Source organism: Arvicola amphibius, chromosome 3, assembly GCF_903992535.2.
Source record: "Arvicola amphibius chromosome 3, mArvAmp1.2, whole genome shotgun sequence".
Taxonomy (NCBI): Eukaryota; Metazoa; Chordata; class Mammalia; order Rodentia; family Cricetidae; genus Arvicola; species Arvicola amphibius.
In genome coordinates, this window is record NC_052049.1 from 188755068 (window position 1) to 188782324 (window position 27257).

The following is a 27257-nucleotide window of genomic DNA, read 5'->3' on the forward strand; positions in this document are numbered from 1 at the left end:
CGCCTTTATCCTTTAGCATCTCCCCCGTTTCTGTTACAATTGTAATAACACGACTACCAGGTAAGAAGAATTTGTTCAAAACGGGAAAGGCTGCACAGTGGGCGAGCCCGGGGCGGGGCGGGGCGGGGCGGGGCGGGCCAGGGGGCGGGCCCAATCTAGGGGAGGAGCCAGCGCCCTTCCTCCCTGGCTCCGCCTCTCCTGTCTGTGTCCGCGGCCTCCGCTTCTGATAAAGTTGTTGTTCTGCCAACATGGCGGCGCCCATATTGCGTCGCGGGGCTTCGTTCGTGTAATGCTTTGGGGAATGAGGCAGAAGGGAGCTGCAGGCCAGAGCCTGTGAGCAGGTAACCCCCAGCCGGAGGACGTGAGGCAGGCCCTGCTTAGCCCCAGTCGCTAGGAGCAGGAGGTGAAGTCGCGGACTGGCCCCGGCAGTCCCTGAACCTTGCACTTTTCCAAACCCGGAAAAGCTTCGAAATTCTAGTATTCAGGTTCTTTCAGCCTTGGACCCTGTTGACCGCTCCGGACTCCTGCTCGGAGAAACGCACATCTTCACACGACTTTATATTTACATTCTCCTCTACTCCTCGCCTAACCCGGGTCCCTAGATCTTCGCTCCGGAGTTGAGGGTTTGAACCCAGTCAAAGATGAAGCAGTGGTATAGTGCATTTGGGGGCATCCACAGTATATTAGAACCTGCAGGTCCTCAGAAGTCATCTGAATCTACCACATGGCTCACAGCTTTGGAGAACGCGGAGTGACAGATCGGAAATAACTTGCCTGAGGTCCTGCAGGAAATTAGAATTAGCATCTGCTTTTTAACATTGTGTTTTGCAAGACATGTTTGTCGGGGTGAGGTGTATGTTTGCTTATTTATTTTGTTTCTTTGATTCTGGGTCTTGCTGTGTATTCCAAGTTGTTCTAAGCTTGATAGGTAGCCCAGGGTGGTCTTGGACTTAGAATCAGACCTCCTGCTCAGCCTTCTGAGTGTTGGGACCATGGGCATGCACCCACCTTCTGACCTGACTTGATTTCCTCCCGTTTTTGGAAACTGTTTTATGAAGCTGGCCTCGAACCCTGTAATCCTCCTGCCTCTGCCTCTAATTAGGTTTCTTGCATATTCTTTGGGGATCACATGGGTGTTTTATGTGCTTCTCCTTTGTGTTCTAGCTCTTCACCTGTTTTCTACTATTGCTTTACGTTTCCCTATTTATGATCATTTTGGACCCATTTCTCAGGTCCCTCATTCTCAGTTACTTTAACCTTAAGCCCCACTCAAAACGAGATCAGGTCAGGGCTGAGTTGAAAGAGGAGTCCCGGGGGAGGGGGCAATGCTTTGGAAAGACAGAAGAGACAACATTTCAGCAAGTAAAGAAATAAGATGAGCCAGCTCTAAGGAAGAAAGGGTCCAACCTAGTTGTAAATGTGAGATGTGAGTCACATTTTTTTCCACTCATTGTATCCACAACCATCCTCTGCTAAAACGGTGGCTCTTGATGCCAGGAAAAGGCAATGCATATTAGGACTTAAATGGAGAGGAACTGAAGTGACCCAGAACTATGCATAGGCAGTAAAAGAAGAGAATAGGGTTGAAACTTAGAAGTCTCATAGGTACAAGTACAGACATTTGTTTCTAGTATGTTCTAATGGATAAGAATCTGAGGGTGATCTTGGGTAGGAGTGCGGGCTTTATAGTTTACACAGCTGGAGATGGAACCAGTGGCCTCAAATGTTACCAGAGAATTACTTTTATCACTACGCTGTATCCCCGTATTTACCGTATTTATTTGTTTTATTTTGTTTTTGGTGTTGGGGATTGAACCCAAGGATATGCTGAACATCTGTTTTATATGTCTAACCCTTGGATTTTCTTAACAAATTTGTTTTGCTTAAGGTTTATTTTTAATTATGTGTCTGTGCGTGTATATATGTGCACGTGTGTGTGGGTTCTTATGGAGGCCAGAGGCTTCAGATCTCCCTGAAGCTGGAGTCTAGGCAGTTATGATCCACCCACTGTGAGTGATGGAACCAAACTAGGATCCTAGCAAGAACAGTACATTCTCTTACCTGCTGGGCAATCTATCCTGCTCCTTGTCTGTTTAAAGGTAAGGTCTCATTATATAGCCCAAGCTAGGAGTTCAAGGTCATCCTTGTCTTCCATGATAGTTCAAGATCAGCCTGGGCAACACAAAACCCTGTCTCAAATTCCCGCTTCCCCCTTAGACACTGGAATTTACGCCAGTTTGTGGTTTGAGGTGGAGCTCAAATTTAAATTTTTCTCAAATACATTGAATCATCAGTCATTTTCAGAGCCAGCTGTGGTGGCACACATGTAATCCCAGCACTGAGGAGGCTGAGGCAGAAGAATAGAGATTTGGAGGACAGGCTGGGCTATATAGAGTGAGATCCTGTTATTTTTTTTTTTTTTGCATATACATATGTACATGCACACGTGCACACATATAAGGTCCAGAGATGCACAAGTGCACATATATAGAGTCCAGAGGTCAGTGTTAGGGTTTTTAAATTTTAATTTAATTTATTTTATATATATTAATTTATTAATGTGTATATGTGTGTGCATGAGTTTATATATATGATTTGTATGTAAGAACCCTTGGAAGTCAGAAGAGAAATTGGATCCCTTGAACTGGAGTTGTAGATGGTTGTGAGCTACCTGTCAGTGCTCTGCAGGATCTGTAGGAGCTCCATACAACAAGCCATCTCTCCAGCCCCCCCCCCCCCCCCGTTAGGCATCTTTTATCTCTCTCTCCACGTTAGTGTTTCAGTAGGGTCTCTCACTCAAACTGGAGCTCAGTGATCGACTAACCTGGCTGATCAGCAGGCTCTGGAGGTCCCCCTATTTCCATAACCACGCCTCCTCAGTGCTGGGATACAAACGTATGTGCTGTCATACCTGTAGGAATTTTTACATGGGTGCTGGGTTTCTGAATTTAGTTCCTCATGGTGATGCAGCAGCACTGTACCGACCGAGCCACCCATGCTGCAGAGACAGTTCCCTATTACTTTCTAATCTGCATGCAATGTTTTCTTTATGAACTTTAATTGCATTTATTTATTTGTTCGTGGGCACATGTGCCATGGATTCTCTTCTTCACCATATGAGTCCCAGGGATCAGATTTGGTGGCAGGAGCCTTTACTGGCTAAGCCATTTTACCAGCCCTCATTATGAGCTTCAAATTCTTGTATATATTTGGATCTGGTTTAATGTTTTCTAGTTCACTGCTTTAAGCAGAGAAGTTATTAGAGAGCCCGATGTGATGCAAGCCTTATTCAGCCAGCAGAGTGTTACTGTACCTTCCTATTGCTCTTGTTGGTGAATACTCTTTGGCATTTTATCCACATGATGGGTAATCATCAAATCCCAAACTACAGCAAACCGGTTCAGGTCAATTTGTATTTTTATTATCCTGTTCCTGTTTATGAAAGAGAATAGCCCAAATATTCCCTTTATATAACATCTAGGAAAGAAATGTCAGATACCTGTCTAGGTGCCTTTGGCTTATAGTGGGTTCAGAATACTTACTTAGTGAGAAAACCATAAAATAGGGCTGGAGAGATGGCCCAGCTGTAAAAGGCTAGACTCATAACCAAATATAGAAGAAAACCATAGAGTCTCTGACTCACACACATAGTTCTAATAGTATAGAAGTCTCAGTCCTAAAAGGAATTGTAAGTGCCCTCCCTATATAAAGTTGGCCACACAGAATTGCTAATAGTTAGCCAGCTTTATGTAGTTCACTCTAGTTCCTCAATAGTCATATTCACCTATTTTAAAATACTCAGACCCAACTGGTAGGGGAATCTTCCCTGCTCCAGTCTGTCACGCTTTTAGGGGTTAAAAATAGTAGAAAGTGGTGTGTCAAGAACTTGGGCAAACAATGTCAGTGCTCCAGTACTATGTCACGCTGAGCGTGAATTCCCTTTTTAAAGCCTGTAGTAACCCTCCTGGCAACGTTTGATCCAGTGCCTTCATGTAGCAGGCTAAACCCTAGTAGATATGGGAAGGATTTTGAGAGAACCAGGTGATTAACACAAGTTTAGAATGCCAGCTTTCCTAATGTCTCTCTTGTTTTCGAAAGGTCGTTTTCCTTCCCTGTTGCTATTATGCAAGATGCAGAAAGTTTTAGATGTTTAATACTACATCCTAAATGTTTGGTGAAATCTCACCATAGCCCCTTAGAAGTTCTTCATCAAGGCCATTTTCTGCCATTCACCTGAGGAGGAACCCAACAAAATATCAGAATTAAAATTTGAACCCCAGGTGGTTATACTGCTGGACCCCCACACGGTGTTGGAGTCCAAAGAGTTCTATGACAACGCTACTGCGTGTTATGTCACATTTGTGTCTTACCTGCTTCTCCTCTGTGTAGTTAGTTATGTCAGGTGTTTATCTGTGTCTTACCTGCTTCTCCTCTGTGTAGTTAGTTGTTATGATGTTATGTGTTTATCTCTGCCTTACCTGCTTCTCCTCTGTATAGTTAGTTGTTATGATGTTATGTGTTTATCTGTGTCTTACCTGCTCCTCTGTGTAGTTGTTATGATGTTATGTGTTTATCTGTGTCTTACGTGCTTCTCCTCTGTATAGTTAGTTGCTGTGAAAGAAGGCACTTTGTTTTATGTTTTTGCTTGCTAGGGATGGATCCCAGGGCTTCAAACATGCTAAGCATGTACGCTGTCTTTTCAGCCTGGGACTCCTTGTTGCCGCATCTGTAGTGGTTGGAACAGTGTGTGAACCTAATATAATGGAAAATGTTAACTTAGTTCAGAATTTTTGGGAGACCCGTGTTCAGATCTCTTCTCTTATTTGAGCTCAAGGCTAAGACAAGGTGTGCTTAGAGTTCTTGGGTTCAGACAACAGCAGTTGATAGACTCTGGAGGGAGGAGCTCCCTCTCCTCCCATGCTAACAGCAAGTTCTGTAGCAGCTGGTCTTTGTGATGAACTCCCTCTGTTTCTGTGAGTGTTTTGTATCTTTGGCATTTGGGGCATGGATTGCCTTTATGGTTTCCAGTAAGAACTTTGTATCTAATTCAAGAGAACTTCTAAAATGTTCTGCTAGGAAGTTGTATACGGAGACTGCTTTTTCATTTCCCCACCGCCGGACCTGAAATAATCACACAGAAACTATATTAATTAAAGCATTGCTTGTCCTAATAACTTGTCCTCAGGCTTCTTATTAACTAACTCTTACATCTTTAACCCATTATTATTATTTTGTATTTTACCACAAAGCTCGTGATTTATCAGTAATGTTCCAGGGCGTTTGTCTCCTTCTACAACTACATGGGCATCTCTCTGACTCTGCCTTCTTTTCCCTGCCCTCTTTTCTAGGGTCTTCCTTCCTGAAGAATGGCATCAGCTTGTCAGAGGCTGAGTTTTTATGTCTCTCTTCTGAAAAGGCAGCTCATTTGTAGGCCACCTGTCATCCAGGGGGAAAGAATAATTCCAGGATGTGCCAGAAGTATTTACAGTGCCACAGGGAAGTGGACGAAGGAGTACACCCTGCAGACAAGGAAGGATGTTGAGAAGTGGTGGCATCAACAGATAAAGGAGCAGGCATCCAGGATCTCAGAAGAAGACGTGAGTGTGCCGGGAGGGCAGAGACACAGCTGCTTCCCTTGTTGGTGTTGCCAGTTGAGGGAGGAAGAGTTTGTTGTGGTTTACAGTTTGAGGGAGTAAAGTCCATGCACGACAGGGCAGGCATGGCAGTCTGGCAGGACTGTGAGGTGGCCGGTCACATTGCATCCATGTGTCAGGAGGCAGAGAATAGACCGGAAGGGGCACTGGGCTGTAGAACCTCAAGGCTCACCTCTACTGACCCACTTCCTCCAGAAAGGCTCTCCCTCCTAATGCTTCCACAACTTTCCCACATGGCACCACCAGCTGGGGGGCAAGTGTGCAGACGCATGGTCCTGTGGAGGACATTGCACATTTAAGCCATATCAGTAGAGGAACTAAGGACTTGACTCTGGGCTCACACTATTTGGTTTAGGATAGGTTACTAAGGGTGTGACGTTAAACCACATTATTGAGTCTTTCTGTGCTTTCGTTTTCTTATCTAAAGTGGAGGGTGATAATAGCACCCCTTTGGCTCCCAGGAGGATTTTTGAGAGGAGCGAAGGAGGAGATCAAGGTTAAGGCACAAAATCCTTTCCAGTGTGGTGGTTGTGTCCATGTTAGTATGGTACATGGTTGTGTGACAGGCAGCCCCATAGTGGATATTCTGGGGTGCTTCGATTGGGGGACACTGAACAAAACAGAAGTATTAGCAGGTGCTGGGTCCTTTTTGGTTTTTGTGTTAGGATGGCACCCATGGATCCAACAGGTCATATGTGAAATTACAGGAGAGGCCTGTGACTGTCAGGAGGCTGCGTGAGGTGAGAAGCATCAGCCTCTTGCTCCAGACTTGGCCTACGGCCTGCTCTGTCACTTGAGCGTCATGGCTATGGGAGGGAGGCCAGCCTGTTCTTTGCTGTGATCTGAAGTTGGGTCCAGCCTTGCAGCATCTCAGTGGATCCATGGACCGTGGCTTCTGGTCCCAGTCCTCTGCCCAAATCAGTTGTATCATGTATTAGCTGTCATTAATGTATTAGTTGGAATGTCCTGTCTCCTGTTGTAATTAGACCAGAGAAAATATTAGAGACTGTTTTATTGATGTTCTATGTCTCTGGTTATAATTAGACCAGAGAAAATACTAGAAGACTGTTTTATTTATATCTTGACTATCCCTTTGTAATAGTAGCAACCCAACAGTAGAGGTGTTCATGGAATTATTTAGGTGGGGCAAGGACAAAAAGCTGGGTTGTCCTTGCAGCTGATGCTGTATTGGGCTTGCCTTTTCTGTCTTGTGGCTCTCATTGGCGTCACACTCATTCCTTCTGTGAGGGTGGGAGCTGTTCATATCCAACTGGAGAGTGGTTTTGACATTGCTTGGACAGATCTGGAGTTAAGAGAGATATAGTATATAACAAATGACATACATACTAGAAAGGAAAATTGAGTAATTTACAGTGAAAACTTGGCCATTCCCTTAAGCCCCACGATTTTTGGTTCCTCGTGTTGTTTATCTTACTAGTTTGTTTTGAAAACAAAATAAGAAAATGTGGCTGGACATTTCCTAAACTGAAGACTTCTAAACTGAAGTGCTATATAAATAAATAAATGAAGCGTGGTGGTCGGCCGACAATGGGAAATAACCAAACTAGCCTTGTCCGAAATAATCAGCTTTAATAAAGGAAGGAAATGGGGCAAACTTACAGAGCCAGGGTTCCAGCAAAGAGCAGAGAACCAAGAGGGCGGAGCTTACCCAAACACGGATCTTTTAAAGGTATTTTGTGCCCCAGAGGGGTCACGCCCCTCAGACAAGGGATTGGTCAGCCTCCCCAACATCTCCCCCTTTTGTCTAAATAAGACAGATTCAAAACCAAATACAACTATATACAATGGGAACAGATAATATAAAATTACAAGAAGCAAACAATATTAAGCAAGGAACATATAACAGAAGTTTTACTAAGCATTCTACTTCAAGGAGTCTAAATAATGTAGAGGGTAGCTACAATTATCTAATCTTCAACCCCATCAAAGATCTGAGAAGGGAAGTAATATTACTTAAGCAACCAGGAAGTACAAACGAGAAACTTCCAAAATGTGCAACAGAAGACAGAGACAACTGACTACCTGGGCAATCACACAAAGTCTCGTTAGCAATGTTGAGGCAACCAACTTTGGCTAAGGCCTAACACAACCGACATACCATTTTTTCAAAGGCAAGGAACCTTTAGTAGAACTATCCTACCCTGTCTTGGCAAGATAAGACAATCCTGTTTTATCCACTTATGGATATTCTGTATCTTTGTCAGTAGTCGAGGTATGGCTTTTCTTTGCCCAAAGGCCAGTTCTGCCAAGAAGACAAACTCCCAGTGGAGTGCCTTTGGTGCTCAACGTTCTCTCGGGAGTAGAGCGGTGTTGCCAGGAGTGATTGTGTCTCATGAGTACAAAACTCTAGGTTAGATTAAAGGCCATGTTCTACAGCTCTTTGAAGAGGTCGAAGATTATACTACTATACTAAATATAGTCTCTATGTATCTAAAAAACCCGATTATCCTAAATATAACATAACAGAGAAAATCATGTGCTATTTTACCAGCAACTGAGAAGCTGATTGAACACCGCAGTAGATGAAGCTTTAGCGTTCACCTCATGTTGGTATTATGTACATTTGAAATCCACCCAAGTGAGCGTTTAGAGGCCAGGTGTCTTGCCATCATCATCAAACCACCATTAAAAAGCAAAACAAAGCTGGGTGTTGGTGGCACATGCCTTTAATTTCAGTTCTTGGGAGGCAGAGGCCAGCGGATCTCTGTGAGTTCAAGGCTAGCCTCATCTACAGAACGAGAGTAGACTTGAGCCTATTTGTGGCTCCAAAGCTACACAGAGAAAAACCCTGAAAAAAAAGAAAACAAAAACAAACCAAAAGGACCAACTTCCATTTAGTGAGCATTTTACCATGTACCACTTCCATTGGTTGAGTTTCTTAATATCAGAACAGCCTTGAGAGTGGGCATTGTCCTTACCTGTGAGGTTAAAACACTGAAGCCCAGGTAATGTGCCAAGCTGGGATCCACCCAACCCCCTGAGAGCCTTGCTGTCCAAAAACTCTGAGTCAGTCATCAGTGGAGAATAGACTGAGCCTAGGAAGGCCTGGGGATTTTGTCTGAGGCCTCACATCTCATGGCAAAGTGAGGGTGGGAACTGGAGGCCTTGCATGCCAGTGGGGACTCTGCTACAGCTCTAGAGAGGCAGAAGTCACGTTCTAATCGCAGTCTGATGGAAATATGGGACCAGCTTTTAGAAGCCATCCTCTTCCACTGCCGACATTCGTACTTTCTCTTAAAGGCTTGAATTCCTGCACTTTTATGTAATTATGAAAATTTCCCTTTCAGTCAGATTCCTACTCAATTATAACACAAATTCCTGTCATTTCTCCTCTCTTTTCCACCTCCAGATGATAGAACTCATTTCATTGTCACAGAGGAAAATGACTTAATTCACAGAGAAAAGCACAAGGCAGGGACAGGCAGTAGGCTGAATATATTTTCTGCAAAAACAAAATGTTCATGAGGATCAAGACTCGGTAGCATTGCTTTTCTGCTTATCTCTTAAGAACTCGGGTTTGGAGCTCATCTTAGCTAGTCTATGATGAAGTATTTGATGTTGCCATTAATTTAATCTTCATTGAACAAGCATACGATGAAAGAGAGGCTAGAGAAGAAGCTGTGTAGAAAATGTTTGAGCAAGGTTGATAATTAATATGATGTAATAAATAGTATAAGAAGATAGGGTGATTATAATAAAATTGCTTTACATAATAACTTGAAAGTCAAAAATTGGAAATAGGCCAGGTGTGGCACAGGCCTGTACTGCAGTCCTAGTCTCAAGCCTGAGGCTAGCCTGGGCTACAAAACAAGACCCTGTCTCAGAAAGCAAAAAACCCTACAAATAATTTATGTCAAAGGTTTAGTTACTTTTCTAACTCCTGTGGAGCGTGATTACAGTCTTTTCCTGTAATACTCAAGATTCCAAAGAAAAGCCATGGGGGATCTAACCCATTGCCAGTAGGAGAAAGGGTTCAGGAAAGGAGACAGTTTTATTTTTGCACTTAGTAGAATTTGGGGTTTTCACCTTTCATAAGAACTCGTTCATAAGGGGAAAGGATTTTCTCTCGTTCATTACCTTGTGCAGGCTGGACAAGCTCTGTGTCATGGAGTTAAACCACTGGGCTGACCTAGTCTAGACCAGCACTGTATCAAGGAACTAAACCACTGGGCTGACCTAGTCTAGACCAGCACTGTATCAAGGAACTAAACCACTGGGCTGACCTAGTCTAGACCAGCACTGTGTCATGGAACTAAACCACTGGGCTGACCTAGTCTAGACCAGCACTGTATCAAGGAACTAAACCACTAGGCTGACCTAGTCTAGATAATCTCTGTATCAAGGAACTAAACCACTGGGCTGACCTAGTCTAGACCAGCACTGTGTCAAGGAACTAAACCACTGGGCTGACCTAGTCTAGACAAGCACCGTGTCATGGAGCTAAACCACGGGCTGACCTAGTCTAGACAATCTCTGTGTCATGGAACTAAACCACTGGGCTGACCTAGTCTAGACAAGCTCTGTATCAAGGAACTAAACCACTGCGCTGACCTAGTCTTAAAAACAGCGAGGTCCCTGAATATACACCAGCCCGACTCAGGGGCTCCTCACTCCAACTGAGATCTTCTATTCCCTGCCTCCACTCTGCTTATTTAAATCATTATTCTTCCAGCAGTACAGAGGATGCTTTAGTTTTGTATTCTCCAGATTCTGATAAAAACTTTAAAAAGTGTTTCTTTCTCTGGGTGGTGTTGCTTACTTACTGCATTTTTCATTTCTAGAGGACAGACAGGACAGAAAAAAGTTGTGTTTTAGTGATTTTTTTTTTTTGGAGGGGGGAGCGGTTAGCTGTTGTTTGTGGTTTTGCTAAGGATTTAAAACCTTTGCTGAAGTTTAAAAACCTGGCAAGAAACTGTGCATGGCATGGTGATGTTCACCTGTAATCCCAGTACTCTGGAGGCAGAGGCAGGAGGATTGTTGCTACTTTGAGGCCAAACTGTGCTACATAGTAAAATTCTGCCCCCCAAACCAACCAACCAACCAACCAACCAACCAACCAATCAAACAAACAAAATACCAACTTTGCTGCTTCCCTGATTCAAGTTGTGTATTAGTTATTTTTATTGCTGTGGTCAAATATCAGGCAGAAACACCGTAAGGAAGGGTTCATTTTGGCTCACAGTTTTGAAGCATACAGTCTAGGGGGACGGCAGTTGGTCACATAGTATCTATTGTAAGCAAGCAGAGAAGGATGAATGTTGCTGCTCATCTTCCTGTCTCTTTTTCAGTTCAAGACCTGAGCCCATGGAATGGTACTAATCACAGTTAGGCTGGGTCCTCAGTTAACCTCTGTTGACTAACATTCCCTGGCTTTGCTAGAACCTGTCAGATTAATAGTTGTTTGTTTGTTTTGTTTTTGGAGACAGGTGTTCTCATTGTAGCCCCGGCTGTCCTTGAACTCACTCTGTCGACCAGACTGGCCTCGAACTTACAGAGATCCACTTGTCTTTGCCCCCAAGTGCTGGGATTAAAGGCCACCCCTGCCCAGCAACAATTGGTATCAACCATTACAGGTTGGTGCTGTCCATCATCAGCCGTGCAAATACTAACCAACAATGTTTAAAACATCACCTCCCACACATGCACAGGAAGGGCTGTGAATTTCTGTCTGTGTTTATATTCATTGCTTTGAGAGAAGTAAAGTCTTGATGCTTCCTAAAGCTCAAGGAAGAAGCAGACACCAAAAAGAGAGAGCCAGAAGGCCGAAATTAACAATAGTGTGATGGTAGATGGCCCATCCTCATTGACCACCAGCTGCAGTTACCCATCTCTTTTCCAGATGCCCCGTGGCAGCATTTGAGGCTTGGTTACCTGGACAGGATTTGTAAAGTCGGCTGGGGGGACAGCTATGTCTTTGTTAGAAGGTGCTTTCCCAAAGGCCAGCAAGCATTCATTTAAGAATTAGTTATTGCTGTCCTTATGGGTGGCGGGGTGGTGAGTATAGAGATGACACATAATCCTTGCGGTTGTGCATGAACTGCAGTGATGCAGCTCTCACCTACTAAGTATGAGGTCCCAGTTCTATGCCCAACGCTGCAGAATTTTCCACAAGCACCAAAAGTACCAGGTCTCCCAAAAGTAACCAGCTCCGTTGTAGAAGGAGCTGCGGGCAGGCCTGCTTTTCATCCCGCCCAGCTCCCACATAGCTAGCTTAGCCCCGGAAATAACAACACACAAACTGTATTCATTTAAACACTGTCTGTCCCATTAGTTTCAGCCTCTTATTAGCTAATTCTCACATCTTGCTTTAACCCATATTTAGTAATGTGTGTAGCACCACAAGGTGGTGGTTTACTGGGAAAGATTCAGCATGTCTGACCTGGTGGCTGGCTTCATGGCAACTGTCTCAGAGAGGAGAGGCATGGCGGCTGTCTAACTTCCATTCTTCCCAGCATTCTGTTCTGTCTACTCCACCTATCTAAATCCTGTCCTATCAAAAAGCCAAGGCAGTTTCTTTATTAACCAGTGAGAGTCCTCCATCACTCCGTGACTAGACCTGTTCTGTTGGGACCTTGTTCTCTGACGTATACAAACTCTTGACAGCATTTGCCATCCTACCAGTGGAAGGTTGACGTGCCCAGAGGTAGTGACTTCATTACCCTGTCTGTCTTCATTCTCGTCAGATGTGTAGATTTCCTGTGTTTTCCATGCTGCTGCTGCTGCTGGAAGCTGGAGAATCATATGACCCTGATCTGTGTTTGCCTATTTATCACCTGGGAGGCAACCAGTGGTCTTCCTTTCATGGCTGATTTCATCATGGTTTTCCGCGTTAGCCTGTTCTGTTGAAAGAGAAACTCACAGCGCACAGGAGAGACTCCAGGACCCATCTAATGCCTGGTGGTCTTGTTGTCAACAGTCAAGGGGAGCTGGGGAAGAAACTCTGGCTATGGAGATCTCTTTGTACTTCAGCCTCTTCTACTTAAATAATGTGGTTCTCTGTGTTAGAGGCTATTCGGAAAAATAGTACTTTAAAACTTAGCTAGAAACCGCTTTAGGAGAGTTGCTTTTGGAAGAGGGAGAAAAATTGAAGATATCAAGGCTAATTAGCACTTACATTTGAATTATTGTGGACGTTCTTTAGCTTAAACCAGGACCTTTGGATTTTAGAGGCTTTAACATTTTTGGCAATTTACATAATAAGAACAGGTTTTTTTTCTTTTCTTTTTTCCTTCAATTTTTTGTTTCTCTGTGTGTAGCCCAGGCTGTCCTGGAACTTGCTCTGTAGACCAGGCTGGCCTCGAACTCACAGAGATCTGCCTGCCTCTGATTCACAAGTGCTGAGATTAAAGGTGTGGACCACCACTGCCTGACAGGTTTTTTTTTTCTCTAAGGACGTTTTTAAAATGTTAAATTATTACCTTGAGTAAAGTGCCAAAATATCAGTGTATGCAGAGCTCCCAGAAAATATGTAATAAACACTCTGTGTCATCCTTTGTCATCCTTTCCTAGAAAGCAAAGCCCAAATTCTACGTGCTCTCCATGTTCCCATACCCTTCTGGCAAGCTGCACATGGGCCATGTACGAGTCTACACCCTCAGTGACACCATTGCACGGTTCCAGAAAATGAGAGGCATGCAGGTAAGGACAAGTGCCTGCCTGGCTTCAGACAGGAGTGTGGTTTACGAGTTTAGGATAATGCAGAGAGCCAACTCATAAGTGTGAACATGAACGGCTCAGTTTCCTTATGTGCAGAGGAGCCTTGTAATAAAGCATCTGGGTAAACTGGGAGCAGGTGGGCGTTATGCTGGGGTGAACACGGGGTAGGCTTGGGGGAGGCTAGAACAGGTGTGGGTCGCTCCCCTATAAACAGTCAGTGTACAGGGTGGTGAAGCCAGTGGTACAGAGATGGTAAGTGCTGCCTTCTGGTCAACTTTGCACCTCTATTAGCAAATACCCAAGATGGTTATCAAGAGAAAAAGGAGGCTTGTTATGGCTCCTAATCTTACAAATACAGTGTGTGATTAGAGGGACCCAGTGCATTGAGGCCTCTGCTCATGGTACTGCGTAGCCACCGTGAGGGGCTCATCAGAGCACAGCAGCTAACTGTGGAAGCAGTAGAGAAAGGTTGGGCTCTCAGGATTTTCTTTAAGGGCATAATCCCCAGTGATCCAGAGACCTCGCATTGGGCCCTGCCTCTTTTGGTGAGTGCTACAGGGAACAAACCCAGAGCTTCACACACACCAGGCAAATGTCCTACCACTGAGCCATATCCTCAACTCCCCTTCCTAATTTTATTTTCAGACAGGGTTTGACTAAGTTGCTCAGCCTGGCCTCGAACTTAGGATCCTTCTGCCTGAGCTTCTTAAGTAGCTGGGAGGCTGTGCCACCAGGCCCAGCTAGTCCCTGCCTCTTGAAGATCCCACCATTGTTCAGTAGCACCACCCTGAGGACAAGGCCTTTAACACATTGGCCTTGGGTAAAACTGTGTGATGATAAACCTTTGTCATCCCTGCACTTGGAAGGTTGAGGAGTTCAAGGCCAACCTTGGCTACATTGTGGTTTTGGACATCACAAGAGTTTTTGTTTGCTTGTTTGTCTGTTAGTTTTTCTTCCTTTGTTATTGGATGTTTTCTATATTCTCTGATGAAAACATATTTATTTTATAGTGGAAAAAATAAAATTTTATAAGAAAAAAGTACTGGGGGACTAATAACTATGGGGAATGGTGAAGAGTCCCTGAACATCTTATTTTATTACATTTATGTATTTGGTGGGGGGGCACACGCCTGCCCCAGGCCATTTTCTTCTACTGTGTGGGTACTGGGGATCAAGTTCAGGGTTGGTGGCGAGAATCTTTATTTTGCTGAGCCAAGTCACTGGCCCAAAGAGGAACCACCTGACAATGGTCTTGAAAGACAAATGGAACTTAAAAGAAAAAAGAGGATATGCCTTTTCCTTGGCTGATGTTGGTCAGTTCCAGTACAGTTAGCTTTTCTTCTTCTATTTAAAGATGTATTTTTTTTAATTATGTGTATGTTGGTTTATGCATAAGAGTGTTGGCAGAGGTTTCTGTCCCATATGGTCCTGCAGTTGTTCAGTCTCAAAGAAACACGCAGAGGTCTACATTAATTATAAACTGGCTGGCCTATAGCTCAGGCTTCTTATTAACTCCTATTAATATTATAATAACTCATATTAATATTAGCCCATAATTCTTGTCTGTGTTAGCAGTGTGGCTTGGTACCTCTTATCAGTATGGCATTCTCATCTTGCTTCCTCTGCTTCTGGATGAAGCCTGCAGATTCAGCTTTTCCACTTCCCAGAATTCTCTTGTTCTCTTTGCTCACCTCTGCTTCCTACACAGAGGCTAACATTAATTATACACTGGTTGGCCTATTAGCTCAGGCTTCTAATTAACTAATTCTTACATCTTAAATTAGCCCATTATTCTTGTCTGTGTACCTTTTATCAGCGAGGCATTCTCATCTTGCTTCCTCTGCATCTGAGTTACACCTGCAGACTCAGCCTTTTCTCCTCCCAGAATTCTCCTGTTCTTTTCGCCCACCTCTTCTTCCTGCCTGGTCACCCTGCCTCTACTTCCTGCATGGCTACTGGCCAATCAGCGTTTTATTAAAACAAGACCATTGTCCTGCAGCATGTGAGTGTGAGTACAGGTGATTAAAGCAGTCAGAGGCATCAGATCTGGATCTGGAGTTATAGATGTGGATGCTGAGAACTGAACTCAGACGCTCTGCAAGACTAGCAAGCGCTCCCAGTTACTAACTGCTGGTGATTAGCTTTAGTTAACTTGACACAACCCGGAATCACTGGGGAGGGAATCTCAATGAGGGATTGACTAGATCAGGTTGGCCTGTGGACGTGTCTGTTGGGGACTGTCTTAGTTATATGAATTGAGGTGGAGGACTTGCCCACTGCTGTTGGCAGGGGATCCTGAACTGTACAAGAGTAGGAAAAGAGAGATGAGCACAAAATATGTTTTGTTTGATACAGGGTCTCACATAGCCCAGCTGACTTCTTCCGTTTAGGTAACCAAGGATGGTCTTGACTTCCCGATCTTCTGTCTCTGCTTCCTGAATCCTAGGGTCACAGGGATGTGCCACTGTTCCTGGCACCAAACTGGGACTTTTTTGCGTGAGAACCAATTGTTACATTTACTGGTACACCACTGGCCATTGCTTTTATTAACCTGTCCGGCCCTATGCAGGTGGCATCTTGCACTTTCTAGGCCTTGAGGAAGGTTAAGTATATCTCTTGAGACAATTGGTTGGAATTTTTTTTGACAGAAGTTCATAAGAATGAGGTCATGTTTTCATTTGTCATCACTTGAGAATTAATAGGTTTATATTGCTGAACTCAGGGGTTCCATTGGAATTTAAAGTTACCAGAGTCATTTGTCATCCTGTGTGGCACGAGTTCTAATTGGTCTTAATAATAAAAACCCAGAGTCAGATTTCGGGGTAAATGCTGAAAGACCAGAGCAGAGCAGTCAGCCACTAGTTTTTACCTCTACCGAATCCTTAGACTGAACGGGTGATCCTATCTCTAGGAATCCTCAGACAGAATGTCCCCAGCTCCTGTCTCCTCCCGCCTTATATTCCTCTCTCTGCCCAGCCATATCACTCCTGTCTCCACCTCCTTAGTGCTGGAATAAAATGTGTGTTATCAAGGGTGTGAATCTTGTGAAGCCCAGGGTGGCCTTGAACTGTCAGAGATGTGTGTGTCACCACTGTCTAGTCTCAATGACTGACTACTGTGGCTAGCTCCACAAATAAAACAAGCTTTACTTGATACAGTACAAACAAAATATCACCACAGTCCTGGTTTAGGGAAGTTATCTTTCTTAGACACTGTTTTACAGTATTTCTTAAAAACAGGCAGGACAGAGGTTAGAAAGACGGCCAGTACTCCAGAGCACTGACTATTCTTGTCGAGGATCTGAGTTCAGTTCTCAGAACTCTTGCCACTCACTGTAGCTCCAGTTCTAGGATATCTGATCCTTCTGGCCTCCGCTGGTTCCTGCACCAGATGGTGTACATATATACTCATACATATACGTGCATATAAATAAAAATAAAAATTTGAATCTTAAAAAAAAAAGAAAAAAGCCAATAGAATTAATTGGTTTTGGCCTAAAGTACAATGTTTTTTAATCCCCATTTCATCCCTAATGATATAACCCAGAACCTTGCACATGCTAGGGATGCATGTTATCACTGTGCTGCGGCTCTGGACTCCCTTAAAGTGTAATTCCGTAACTAACTTTGACTACGTTTGTCCTTTTAAAAATTAATCCAGTGCATTCAGGCTGCAGGCACGTTCCTAAGCTGGAACATTTAAGCAAAAGCATATTATTGGTGGCAGAATGTCGAGAAGCCTGCCAGCAGATAGGTAAGTGAAGGGATGTATGGGGGAAGCTAGTTGTCTTGGGTAGGATGTGACATTAACAAAGATGCACGTGAGGAATGAGGAATCAGGACCCTTTAGGCAGAGAGAGAAACAGGGAAGGAGGGAGGGAGGGGAGAGAAAAAGAGGGAGGGAAGGGAGAGACACTGAGACTGACTGATTTCTCCTCCGGTTTCTATGAGGTCAGGTTAGGTGGTGCAGTATGCCACGTGTCTGGTGCACAATACATCACTGAAGAAGTGATAGCTGTAATTATGATTTATACTGATTGATTTGCTCTGAGCCGTTCAGAAAAGTGATTCAGCTCCATTTAATCAAGGAGTCCCTGCAGTCTTCTGCCGGGAGCAGGCTGCAGGGGCTGCTCCAGTGAAGCTGCTGTTGCCAGTGATTCCTTCTGTTTGCCCACTGCTGAGTCTGGGCTTGGGTTTGAAGTTGTTACAGTAAATGCCAGTGTATTAGTCAGGGTTTTTCAGAGGAACAGCACAGAACTGATTGAATAAATTTATGCGTGTGTATATATGTACTCATACACACACACTCATTGCACCATGAGCTGGTCACCTTCCCCATGCCTGGGTGAAAGGCACTGTGATGTGGCTCAGGGTTGTTACAGCCCAGGGTGTGAGGACTCAGGTGCATCATCCTTAGAAAACCGTGATTCCCTTGATTGGGAAGCTATTACTTAGGCCCATATTTCAAGTCTTGACATTTTTCCTGTACCAGATAGCAGGACAGTCTTCTTGTATCTATGCCAGTGATCAGCTAGCCTGTATGACTCTCTGATTGTAATCCTAATCTGGGACCCTTAAACTGTAACCTGCATACTACCTATAAATAAGTTTAAGTTGAAAGTTATTCTGCATTTCAGCTTTCTTTTTATAATAATTTAAACATGTTTTCCTTTGTTTTATTTTATATGTATGGGTATTTTGCCTGTGTGTATGTCTGTGCACCAAGTGTTTGCCTGGTGCCCAGGGATGCCAGAAGAGGGTGACAGATCCTCTGGGACGGGATTTATGGATGGTTATTTGCCCCCAGGTGGGTGCAAATAGCCAAACCTAGGTTCTCTGGAAGAGTGGCTGTGCACTTAACCACTGAGTCATCTCTCCAGCCCCTTTATAATGATATTCTTTTCTGACCTGCTAGCCTAAGCCTCCTGCATCCACAGTCCTTAATGATATACATAGTTTTTGTTTTTATAGTGAATATTTTTGTTCTCATCTTTGTGTTTTTCACCCAGGTGTCTCCTTAGAGTACTTCTCATCATCCCCTGTTCTAAGTTCTTATTATTCTTCAAGGTCCACTTCATTTCCCTTGCACTGTAGACTGTCCGTCAATTCTGTAGCTCACGTTTACCAACACTTACAGATAGAACCATAGACCACCCTGACTAAGCTCACAGTTTCTTTGTGTTGCTGTCATCTGCCCAATACTATTTTAACTTCTTGGGGACAAAGAGGGACCCTGTAACTCCCTTTGTTAGTAGCATTTCAACTGCAGGACTCAGGCATGCGTGCTCTGTAAACTCTTTGTAATGGCAGTCTTCTCTTGAGTTTGCTAGGGGTGGAGGTAGGACTGGGAGTGTCAACATTTCAAGAAAGCAGTCTAGATATCTGGACCAAGTTTCGCTCATGATGGATGGTGGCATCTCTGCTGAGCCAAATGGATATGGCTGTCTAGGTTTGAGACCGCGTCACACTGACGTGAGAAGAGGACTTGAGCAGCCGACCTTTGCCACAGACATGTGTAGACTGAATGAGTGCTGTGCCAGTGAGTGAGCACTAGGTGGTGTGGGGGAGGGAAATCAGAGCAGTGATGAGCAAGAAAACCCTTCACACATGTAACGAAGAGCAAGAAAACCCTTCACACATGTAATGATGAGCAAGAAAACCCTTCATACATGTAGTGCACCAGTGTGTGCTGCACACTCCAGAAATTCCAGAACTTAGAGGGGGAGGCAGGAGAGTCAGGAAAGCAAAGCCAGCCCAGACTGTGTGAGGCTGTCTCAGAAGACCAACAAACAAAAAAGTGTAATGCAATTTTGAGTGTAACCCAATTTTAGTGGCCACAATAAAGCATTCCCAAGACTTGCATGTTTACTCCAGGGCCATTTAAAGCCAGAATTAAATTCTTCTTTTTCTGCAGCCAGAAAATACTGTGCTGCCAGTTGGCTGGTTGCTCCTTAAACTCCAAGGATGCCTGATGACATACTTAAAGCCTAGCTCCATATGGTGCTTTTGTTGTGTTTTCATATACTATATGTGCAGATGGTTGGAAAATAAATGTTCTGCCTCCCACCTCAGCTGGTGTCCCCAGCACCTTCTGGTCCAGGAGCAGGGTGATGGAAGCATCAGAGTACTCATTCCCCTTACCACGCTAGGCAGAAAACCCACAGCCTTGTCCAAGTGTAGGAAGAAGGTGGGGCTCAGTGTCTAACAGCTGTGTAATTGCTCTGCACTCACCCACAAAGGCCAGGTGCCAGGGACGTTATCAGCAAGCAAGTGGCTGTGGATATTTCTCCAGTTTTCAGGTAGTTGATGAATGTCTGTGATGTGGCCAGAGTGCATGGTGTGACATTTAGTTCCATACTTTCAAATCTCTGTGGCATCAGGAGTTAGGCAGTGGATTTCCAGACTTACACTCTCAGGTGTGGTTTGAAGAAGAGAAGGCATGCGGGCCTAGCACCTTGATTGGAAAGTGCCCGACTTGCCTGCCAGTCAGGTTCTTCTGCATCCCCACAAGAGGCATCCCCTTTGGGTATAGATGCTACCAGTGTTTTTCTTATTCTGAAGTAGTCACTTGAATTTTAAATCCAATCTGTAATAACGGTTGCTTATTACACTGGCTAAATGAAATTAAACACTGCATTTTTCATTTCTTGGAAATAGAGTCCTGACTCCACTTCAGAGAAACCAAGACACTGAAAATAGCATTTCTATGTGAAGCAGTAACCATGGTGCCTGCATCCGAAGCTGAATTGGTTTCAAATATAAAGCCTTGTTTATGAGGGAGGGAGAGAAACTGGCCATTGCTACCGACTGGCTGGCCCTGTTCTGGAGGCATGCGCCTGTCTCTGATGGAAAGGCAGGGGAGCAGATGCCTCAGTCTCCTTCCTACCCACCTTTAACCTCCTCTTTGATTAGCTCACTCTTGATTCCTGCGTGAGAAGGACAAATGACCTCTTATTCCCCATCCTCTTAAAACATTTTAAAATTGCACATAAAATTCCACTTTGCCTCTTTTGTAAAAGAAATACAACATAGGTAAGGGTGACTTCCTCAGCCTCGTGTCCCTTTTGCCGAGTCAGCTTGCCTCCAGCGCACCTGCCAACCCTGCAGCATCCAGGCTCTCAGATCTGGAGGACTGTACACGAGATGCCAGCCCAGACCCAGCTCCCAGTCCTCACTCTTTCCAGCTCTGGTCTGACATGCATACAACTGTATCCTGGGCTGGCAACTTCTGGTCTGCCATGATGCTAGCCAGCTTGACTCCTACTCGGGACCTCACGCGGAGTTCTGACCCTCCCTTGAGAACTCACATGGGGGTGGCCCATCTTCCGTGACAGTAGCTAGCTTTGACTCCTCTTTGAGACTTCCAGAGATGTGTTCCTACACAGTTCATTCATGCTTGATTGTCTAAGGATGTGTTTATCAAGCTGTGGGATCACCTACTTGACTGGTCTTTTGTTGTGATTTTTTTAGCTTTGTGATCCAATGATTTTAATTAGGGTTACTTACCAGTAGCTTTTACCACTGAAGAAGAGCAGTATCTATCTCTGTCTCTGCCATCCACCCCTAGCAAACACTGACCGCTGTGGGAGGGATGGGGCATTATGAGTCTCCCCTCTTACTGTGGCTGCATTTGAGGCATAGGACATTGAGGTGGAGAAGCCAGGGAATCTCCTCCCTGGCTCTTGCCTCTGTCACTGCCCAGCCCTTGTGGTAAGGTGAGCACATAACCACACCTCCTCTCATGTCAGCCTTAGGCCCTCCCACTGCTACCTCTGTCTCAGGGTTTAGGTGGCCATGGTGTTTCTGTCAGGTCTGAGCTAGTGATGCTGCCCTGCCTTTCTGAATTTTGGCCGCACTGTCTTTGCAGCTTCTTATCCAGCTTACATAGTGAGAGTATTTGTTTTAAGAACTAGATAGTGTAGTTTTTCAAATTTTAAAATGTACTGAATTCTTCTCCTCCTCTTCCTCTCCCTCCCAACTCCTTTCTTCTTTCCTCTTCTTCTTTTTTTCCTTCCAAGACAGGTTTCTCTGTATAGCCCTTGCTGTCCTGGAACTCACTCTGTTGACTACTGGGTGGCCTCAAACTCAGAGATCCGCCTGCCTCTGCCTCCTGAGTGCTGGGATTAAAGGCGTGCGCCACCACCGCCTGACTGAAGTGTACTGATTTCTAATTTAAGTAACTGGGAATTCTTGATTCAGCTTCCGAATATTTTTACTTTCATTATCTTAAAATTACCACTTTTATCTTCTGCCACCTTCCTTGATGTCACATTCCCACTCTCTTGAAATTTACATGATGGATATTTAAAAGTATATCTTAAGTAGGTTTAATAAAAATAGATCAAATATCTGGAAAAACGAATCTATAGGAAGCATTCACACCTAAGAAGAGGTTAACTTAGGAAATCAAGAATGTTCACGGTCTGCCAGAGATTGCTTTATTTATTTATCAATAAGAGGCCTTGTTATGTTGCCCAAGTTGTCCTCGAGCTCTCAGTACTTTTTAAGCTTTCCGAATAGCTGGGGTTAGAGCTGTGAACCACCATGCCTAGCTAACCTTGCTCGTGATCCTCCTGCCTGAGCTTCCTGAATACTGGAATACAAGTGCATGCCATCTACTAGGACATAGGCCGCTGCCAGAGGGACAGACACTTCGGTGTATTGTAATGAGTGAGACATCCTACAGCAAGGGGATGGGCTTTGCGTATGACCCCCAGGCCTTATGAACAGGGACTCTTCCTGCTTTAAAGAATTCAGCTTGCAGGGACCTTTAGTCCCATGATCTGGTGGATGGAGGAGAAGTGTTCCTAACTCTGAGTTATGGGGAAGACTTCCCAGAGTGGGTTAGACATTTGAGTTTGTTAATTTTTGTGAAGAATTTGAAATATTAAGGAAGTTTAAGATTTTCTAACTATATTCATAGACAGCTTGGATAACATGTGATCTAAGAATATCTTCTCATGTTAATTCTATCTGAAAATGAAAATAGAAAGGGATAAGTTTGTTATATAAATGTAGGGTCTATATGTGTCATGTGTGTGAGAGAGATGTGTGACAGTCTCTTTCTGTATTGACTTTATCTAAAAATCCAGATAGCACCTAACAGAATGTTAATGGGCAGAAACATTGGACGAGTGCCACTGGTGGTTCTGACAAAGACTCCAAGTGACGATTACGTTCCCTCTTCTGCAGAACAGTCGCACAACAGCTACCCTGTTACACAACAGTCACACAACAGCTACCCTGTTACACAACAGTCACACAACAGCTACCCTGTTCTTCCCAGGAAGAACAGTCACACAACAGCTACCCTGTTACACAACAGTCACACAACAGCTACCCTGTTCTTCCCAGGAGAACAGTCACACAACAGCTACCCTGTTCTTCCCAGGAGAACAGTCACACAACAGCTACCCTGTTACACAACAGCTACCCTGTTACACAACAGCCACACAACAGCTACCCTGTTACACAACAGTCACACAACAGCTACCCTGTTACACAACAGTCACACAACAGCTACCCTGTTACACAACAGTCACACAACAGCTACCCTGTTCTTCCCAGGAAGAACAGTCACACAACAGCTACCCTGTTACACAACAGTTACACAACAGCTACCCTGTTACACAACAGCTACCCTGTTCTTCCCAGGAAGAACAGTCACACAACAGCTACCCTGTTACACAACAGTCACACAACAGCTACCCTGTTCTTCCCAGGAAGCGACCTAGGAGAATTCAGCGTGGCACAAACAGAACTCAAGTGCAGGCCTGGAAGTATGGAAGAACTCCTGAATAACCCAGAACCAGGTTTTTAGTTCCTGAAAAAGAAAAGAAAAGGTGTGTGGGGGGGAGCAAACACAGGAAGACTGTGTTCTGTGGATAAAGCAGTATTCCAGAGCAGCCTGGGTGCGAAGGATGCTTGTTTATTGAGGCCTCCTGGCTCCTGGTGACTGAAACCTGACTTAGACCAACTTCAGCAAAAAGGGAGGTTTTGTTTTAACATTTCTGGAAATCTTGCAGGAGTCTAGGCACTCTGGGTACTGGGACCAGGTCCTTGAGACCTATCTGGGTGCTGGACCCGCTTCAGCTCTCGTTCTGCTTTCTCAGATGTCATTCTGAGGTTGTTCCACCAGTGGGGCTCCTTGTGAGAAGAATCCCTCCCTCTGCGTAGCCAGTCTAGTTTCAGAAAAACCCAGGGGAGGGTTTTCCAAATCATGTGTCCTTCTCTATTAGGGAAGGGTTTTGAAATTGGCCCTCTACACCAGGACTGTGTGAACCTTAAGAAGAAACAATTTCTGAGATGGAGTACCCCATATTTCATGGAAGGAAATAGACTTCATGTCACAACTGGGTTGGGATATGTCTAGTGGGTTCCCAAAGCTGAGCAGAATAGATTTACTCAGCAAGTGTAGGATTTTGTTTTTAGAGATTTGTACAATTCATGCCAAGGCAGGAGTTAGCTCATAGTAGGCACTAAGGGAAAAGGGCCCATGGTGAAAACTATTCATCTCCCATATATACTACTGTGGGGGTGGGTATTAAGGCAAAAATGGAATATAAGGTTTAAAAAATGAAGCCAGGAGCACCAAAGATACTTGGATCTGCATATGCGATATCCAGGTGGACCGTAGAAGTAACAAATAGGCTCCAAGAAACAAGGCCAGTGGTAACAGGTTAACTGGGTAGCTTCCAAAAGACCTTTCACCTCTGGGAGATACATGTTAGGTACAGTTGCTTATTACATGTTCTTGCTTTTAATGTAGCTATTATAATAGTCTGAGATGTAGTAAGGATAGCTTATAACATGCCAGCCCAATTTCAGGAAGGAGATCCCAGACTGTATTGTAGACAAGGCAGTAACTAAGAACACTGCAGCTGCTTCTTGGTGGCTGTGAGAATGAAGAGTGCCCCATGTGATTAACAGCACTTGGGACACCCTAAAGGGCAGAGATAGCAGCCACAGCAGTGACTAATGGCCAGTAGATAATCAAGATGAAAACCAACAAAGCCACGGCACTCAGTTAACAGCATGACACCTGCAAATGGGAAGGAAGTGGCCCTAGCCGAATAACAGACAGCTTGCATATTGTCATGACTATGGTGGTATATTATTTATGTTTTAATAAATAAATCTTGCCTGAAGGTCAGTGCAAAGCAGCCACACTAGTCAGCCATACCATACAGGCCAGATGGTGGTGGCACACACCTTTAATCCCAGCAACCACACTAGTTAGCCAAAGAGGCGGGGCAGTGGTGGTGCATGCTTTTAATCCCAGGCGGATCTCTGTGAGTTCGAGGCCAGCCTGGTCTAGAAGAGCTAGTTCTAGGACAGGCTTCAAAGCTACAGAGAAACCCTGTCTTGAAAAACAAAAAACAAAACAAACAAAGCCCAAAACTTGGACAAAGGAATTGGTTCTCCTGTCTTGGAAACTCCATCCTCTCTCAAGAGTTTCTTCTCACTTTTTTCTTAAGTTCTTCACTTTTCTATGATAATTCTTAATGAAGCCTGCTTCCATCTGTACACTCCCATGAGACTCTGTGTTATTGATCTTCACTGGTGTGAGACAACAAACTCAGCACCACCGTCACAAGTTGACTTTCTCATAAACTTGAATCATCCAGCATCTTTAAAAAAAAAAGAAAGAAAAGGTTACACTTTAATGATTGCCTTGTGTCTTGGAGAGACTTTGAACTTTTTTCTGTTCTTTTTTTTTAGTGTTTTTTTTTTTTTTTTTGGTTTTTCGAGACAGGGTTTCCCTGTAGTTTCTAGAGCCTGTCCTGGAACTAGCTCTTGTAGACCAGGCTGGTCTCGAACTCAGAGATCCGCCTGCCTCTGCCTCCTGAGTGCTGGGATTAAAGGCGTGCGCCACCACCGCCCGGCTAGTGTTTTTTTTTTTGAGCTATACATTTTCCCCACTTCCCTTCCTTCCTCCCCTCTCCCCTTCTAACCTCCATGTTCCCAGTTTACTCAGAAGATCTTGAGATCTTGTCCTTTTCTTCTTCTTAAGTGGATCCATGTGTGTCTCTCTTAGGGTCCTCTTTGCTGTCTAGGTTGTCTGGGGTTGTGGATTGTAGGCTGGTTATCCTTTGCCTTATGTCTAATATCCATTTATTAGTGAGTAATTCTATATTTGTCTTTCTGTGATAGGGTTACCTCATTTGGTATGTTTTTTTCTAGTTCCATCCATTTGCCTGCAAATATCAAGATGTCATTATTTTTTTACCGCTGAGTAGTATTCTATTGTGTAAATGTACCACATTTTCCTTATCTATTCTTCGGTTGAGGGGCATCTAGGTTGTTTCTGAGTTCTGGCTATTAAGGTTAATGCTGCTTGAACATAGCTGAGCACATGTCCTTGTGATATGATTGAGCATCCTTTGGGTATATGCTCAAAAGTGGTATTGCTGGGTCTTAAGGGAGATTGAATCCTAATTTTCTGAGAAACGGCCACACTCATTTCCAAAGTGGCCGTGTAAGTGTGTACTCCCACTAACAGTGGAGAAGTGTTCCCCTTACTCCATATCTTCGCCTGCTGTCATCAGTGTTTTTGATTTTGGCCATTCTAACGTGGGGGATGGTATCTCTAGTATCTTAAGTTCTAGGCTGTGAGTTTCCCATCACACTCAGAAACGCTGCATCAGTACTTTTGAATTTTGTACAGATGACTATGATATAATGCTAAATGAAAAGGTCAGGTCATGAAATATTATCTATAACAGGTTCTCTTCCCATAGAAACTACATGTTCCTATATGTGCCTGTGTCTTTGTACCATGTGCATGCAGTACCCACAGAGGCCAGAAGAGGGCATCAGATGTGCTGACGTTATAGCAGTTGTGAACTGCTTTCTTTGTCTATGTTGGGAATCAAATCTGGGTCCTTGGGGAGAGCAACCAGCTCCAACTGTATTATGTTCTTAATTTGAAAAACATTAGAAAAAGAATCTGTTTCCAGTTGACTCCAGAAGAGCTATGGATATGGAACTGTGTGCACAAGGGTACACAAATAAGCACTAGAGAAGCCAGGAAAGTTAAAGTCACAGGCATCCTTCCAAGGAAGGAAATCCTTTGCCAGCCTCTGCCCAGAGTTTATGCTTTACTTATCCCAGACCCTTTTACCTAAATCTTGCTTCTAGGCTATGAAACCCACCCTTATGAGAGATGTCACTTCTACTTTACAACAGCCTGAGTGACTTCTATGTTATCTTAGAGTCAGGCTGATCTGACCCCCACGGGCACTATATTTACCTTGGTCATTCTTCTTAGATCCTAAATCTTGGATTCTGTGTCTGAGTCAACAGCACCTATCTCCTTTGTGAAAGAAGCTTAAACATGTTCTAATCTCTGTTATATTCAGGGGACTGAGTTAACAGTTATCAAAAAACTTTTTTTCTTCAATATTGTACTGTGCTTAAATACGGCTAAATAAGCAACTGGTTATTTACTTGAGAGTACTGGTCATACTCTCAAGGTTTAGCCGAGCACCAGTTACCTGGATTATTTCTCTGCTGGCTGCAAAGCCTGCAGGGACCCTGTTGTGGAATATTTGTTTAACCAGGCAAAGATGTGTTGTGCTGCTGCCTTTCATGTTTGTGTGTTCATTACATTTTTTTAACTATGTAAAGTTGTGTCGCATTTGAGTTAATTAAATAAAATTAACCTGGGCTCAGAGAGGCGGGGTCGGCAACTGGTTGACAGGAAGTAACAGGGAGGAGCTTAACGTGGGTTTTTTAGTTGGGGTGGCAGGGAAGGGAGGGCCTCTGGGATACCAGTAAAGAAAGTTAGCCAGTTGCTACTCTAACTCTCTTAAGCCCCCAGGTTTTCACCCTAGCCTTTGAATCTCGAGTTTTATTAAAACTATGGAGATTTAGTTAGAACTACTTTTAGCGGCAGCAACAAAGCCATTGTCTAGGGGAACAGAAT

General features: G+C 44.1%; 1 protein-coding gene across 1 annotated transcript in view; it reads left to right on the forward strand.

Moving 5' to 3' along the window:
* The first annotated feature begins 207 nt into the window (after positions 1–207).
* Lars2 (leucyl-tRNA synthetase 2, mitochondrial) overlaps positions 208–27257 on the forward strand; it is an 89625-nt gene continuing 62575 nt past the window's right edge. Inside the window, exons 1-3 of the mRNA XM_038323847.1 lie at positions 208–341; positions 5349–5597; positions 13185–13313. Of these exons, the coding sequence (XP_038179775.1) occupies positions 5367–5597; positions 13185–13313 (360 nt within the window). The 5' untranslated portion in view covers positions 208–341; positions 5349–5366. The remainder of the gene's footprint in view (positions 342–5348; positions 5598–13184; positions 13314–27257) is intronic.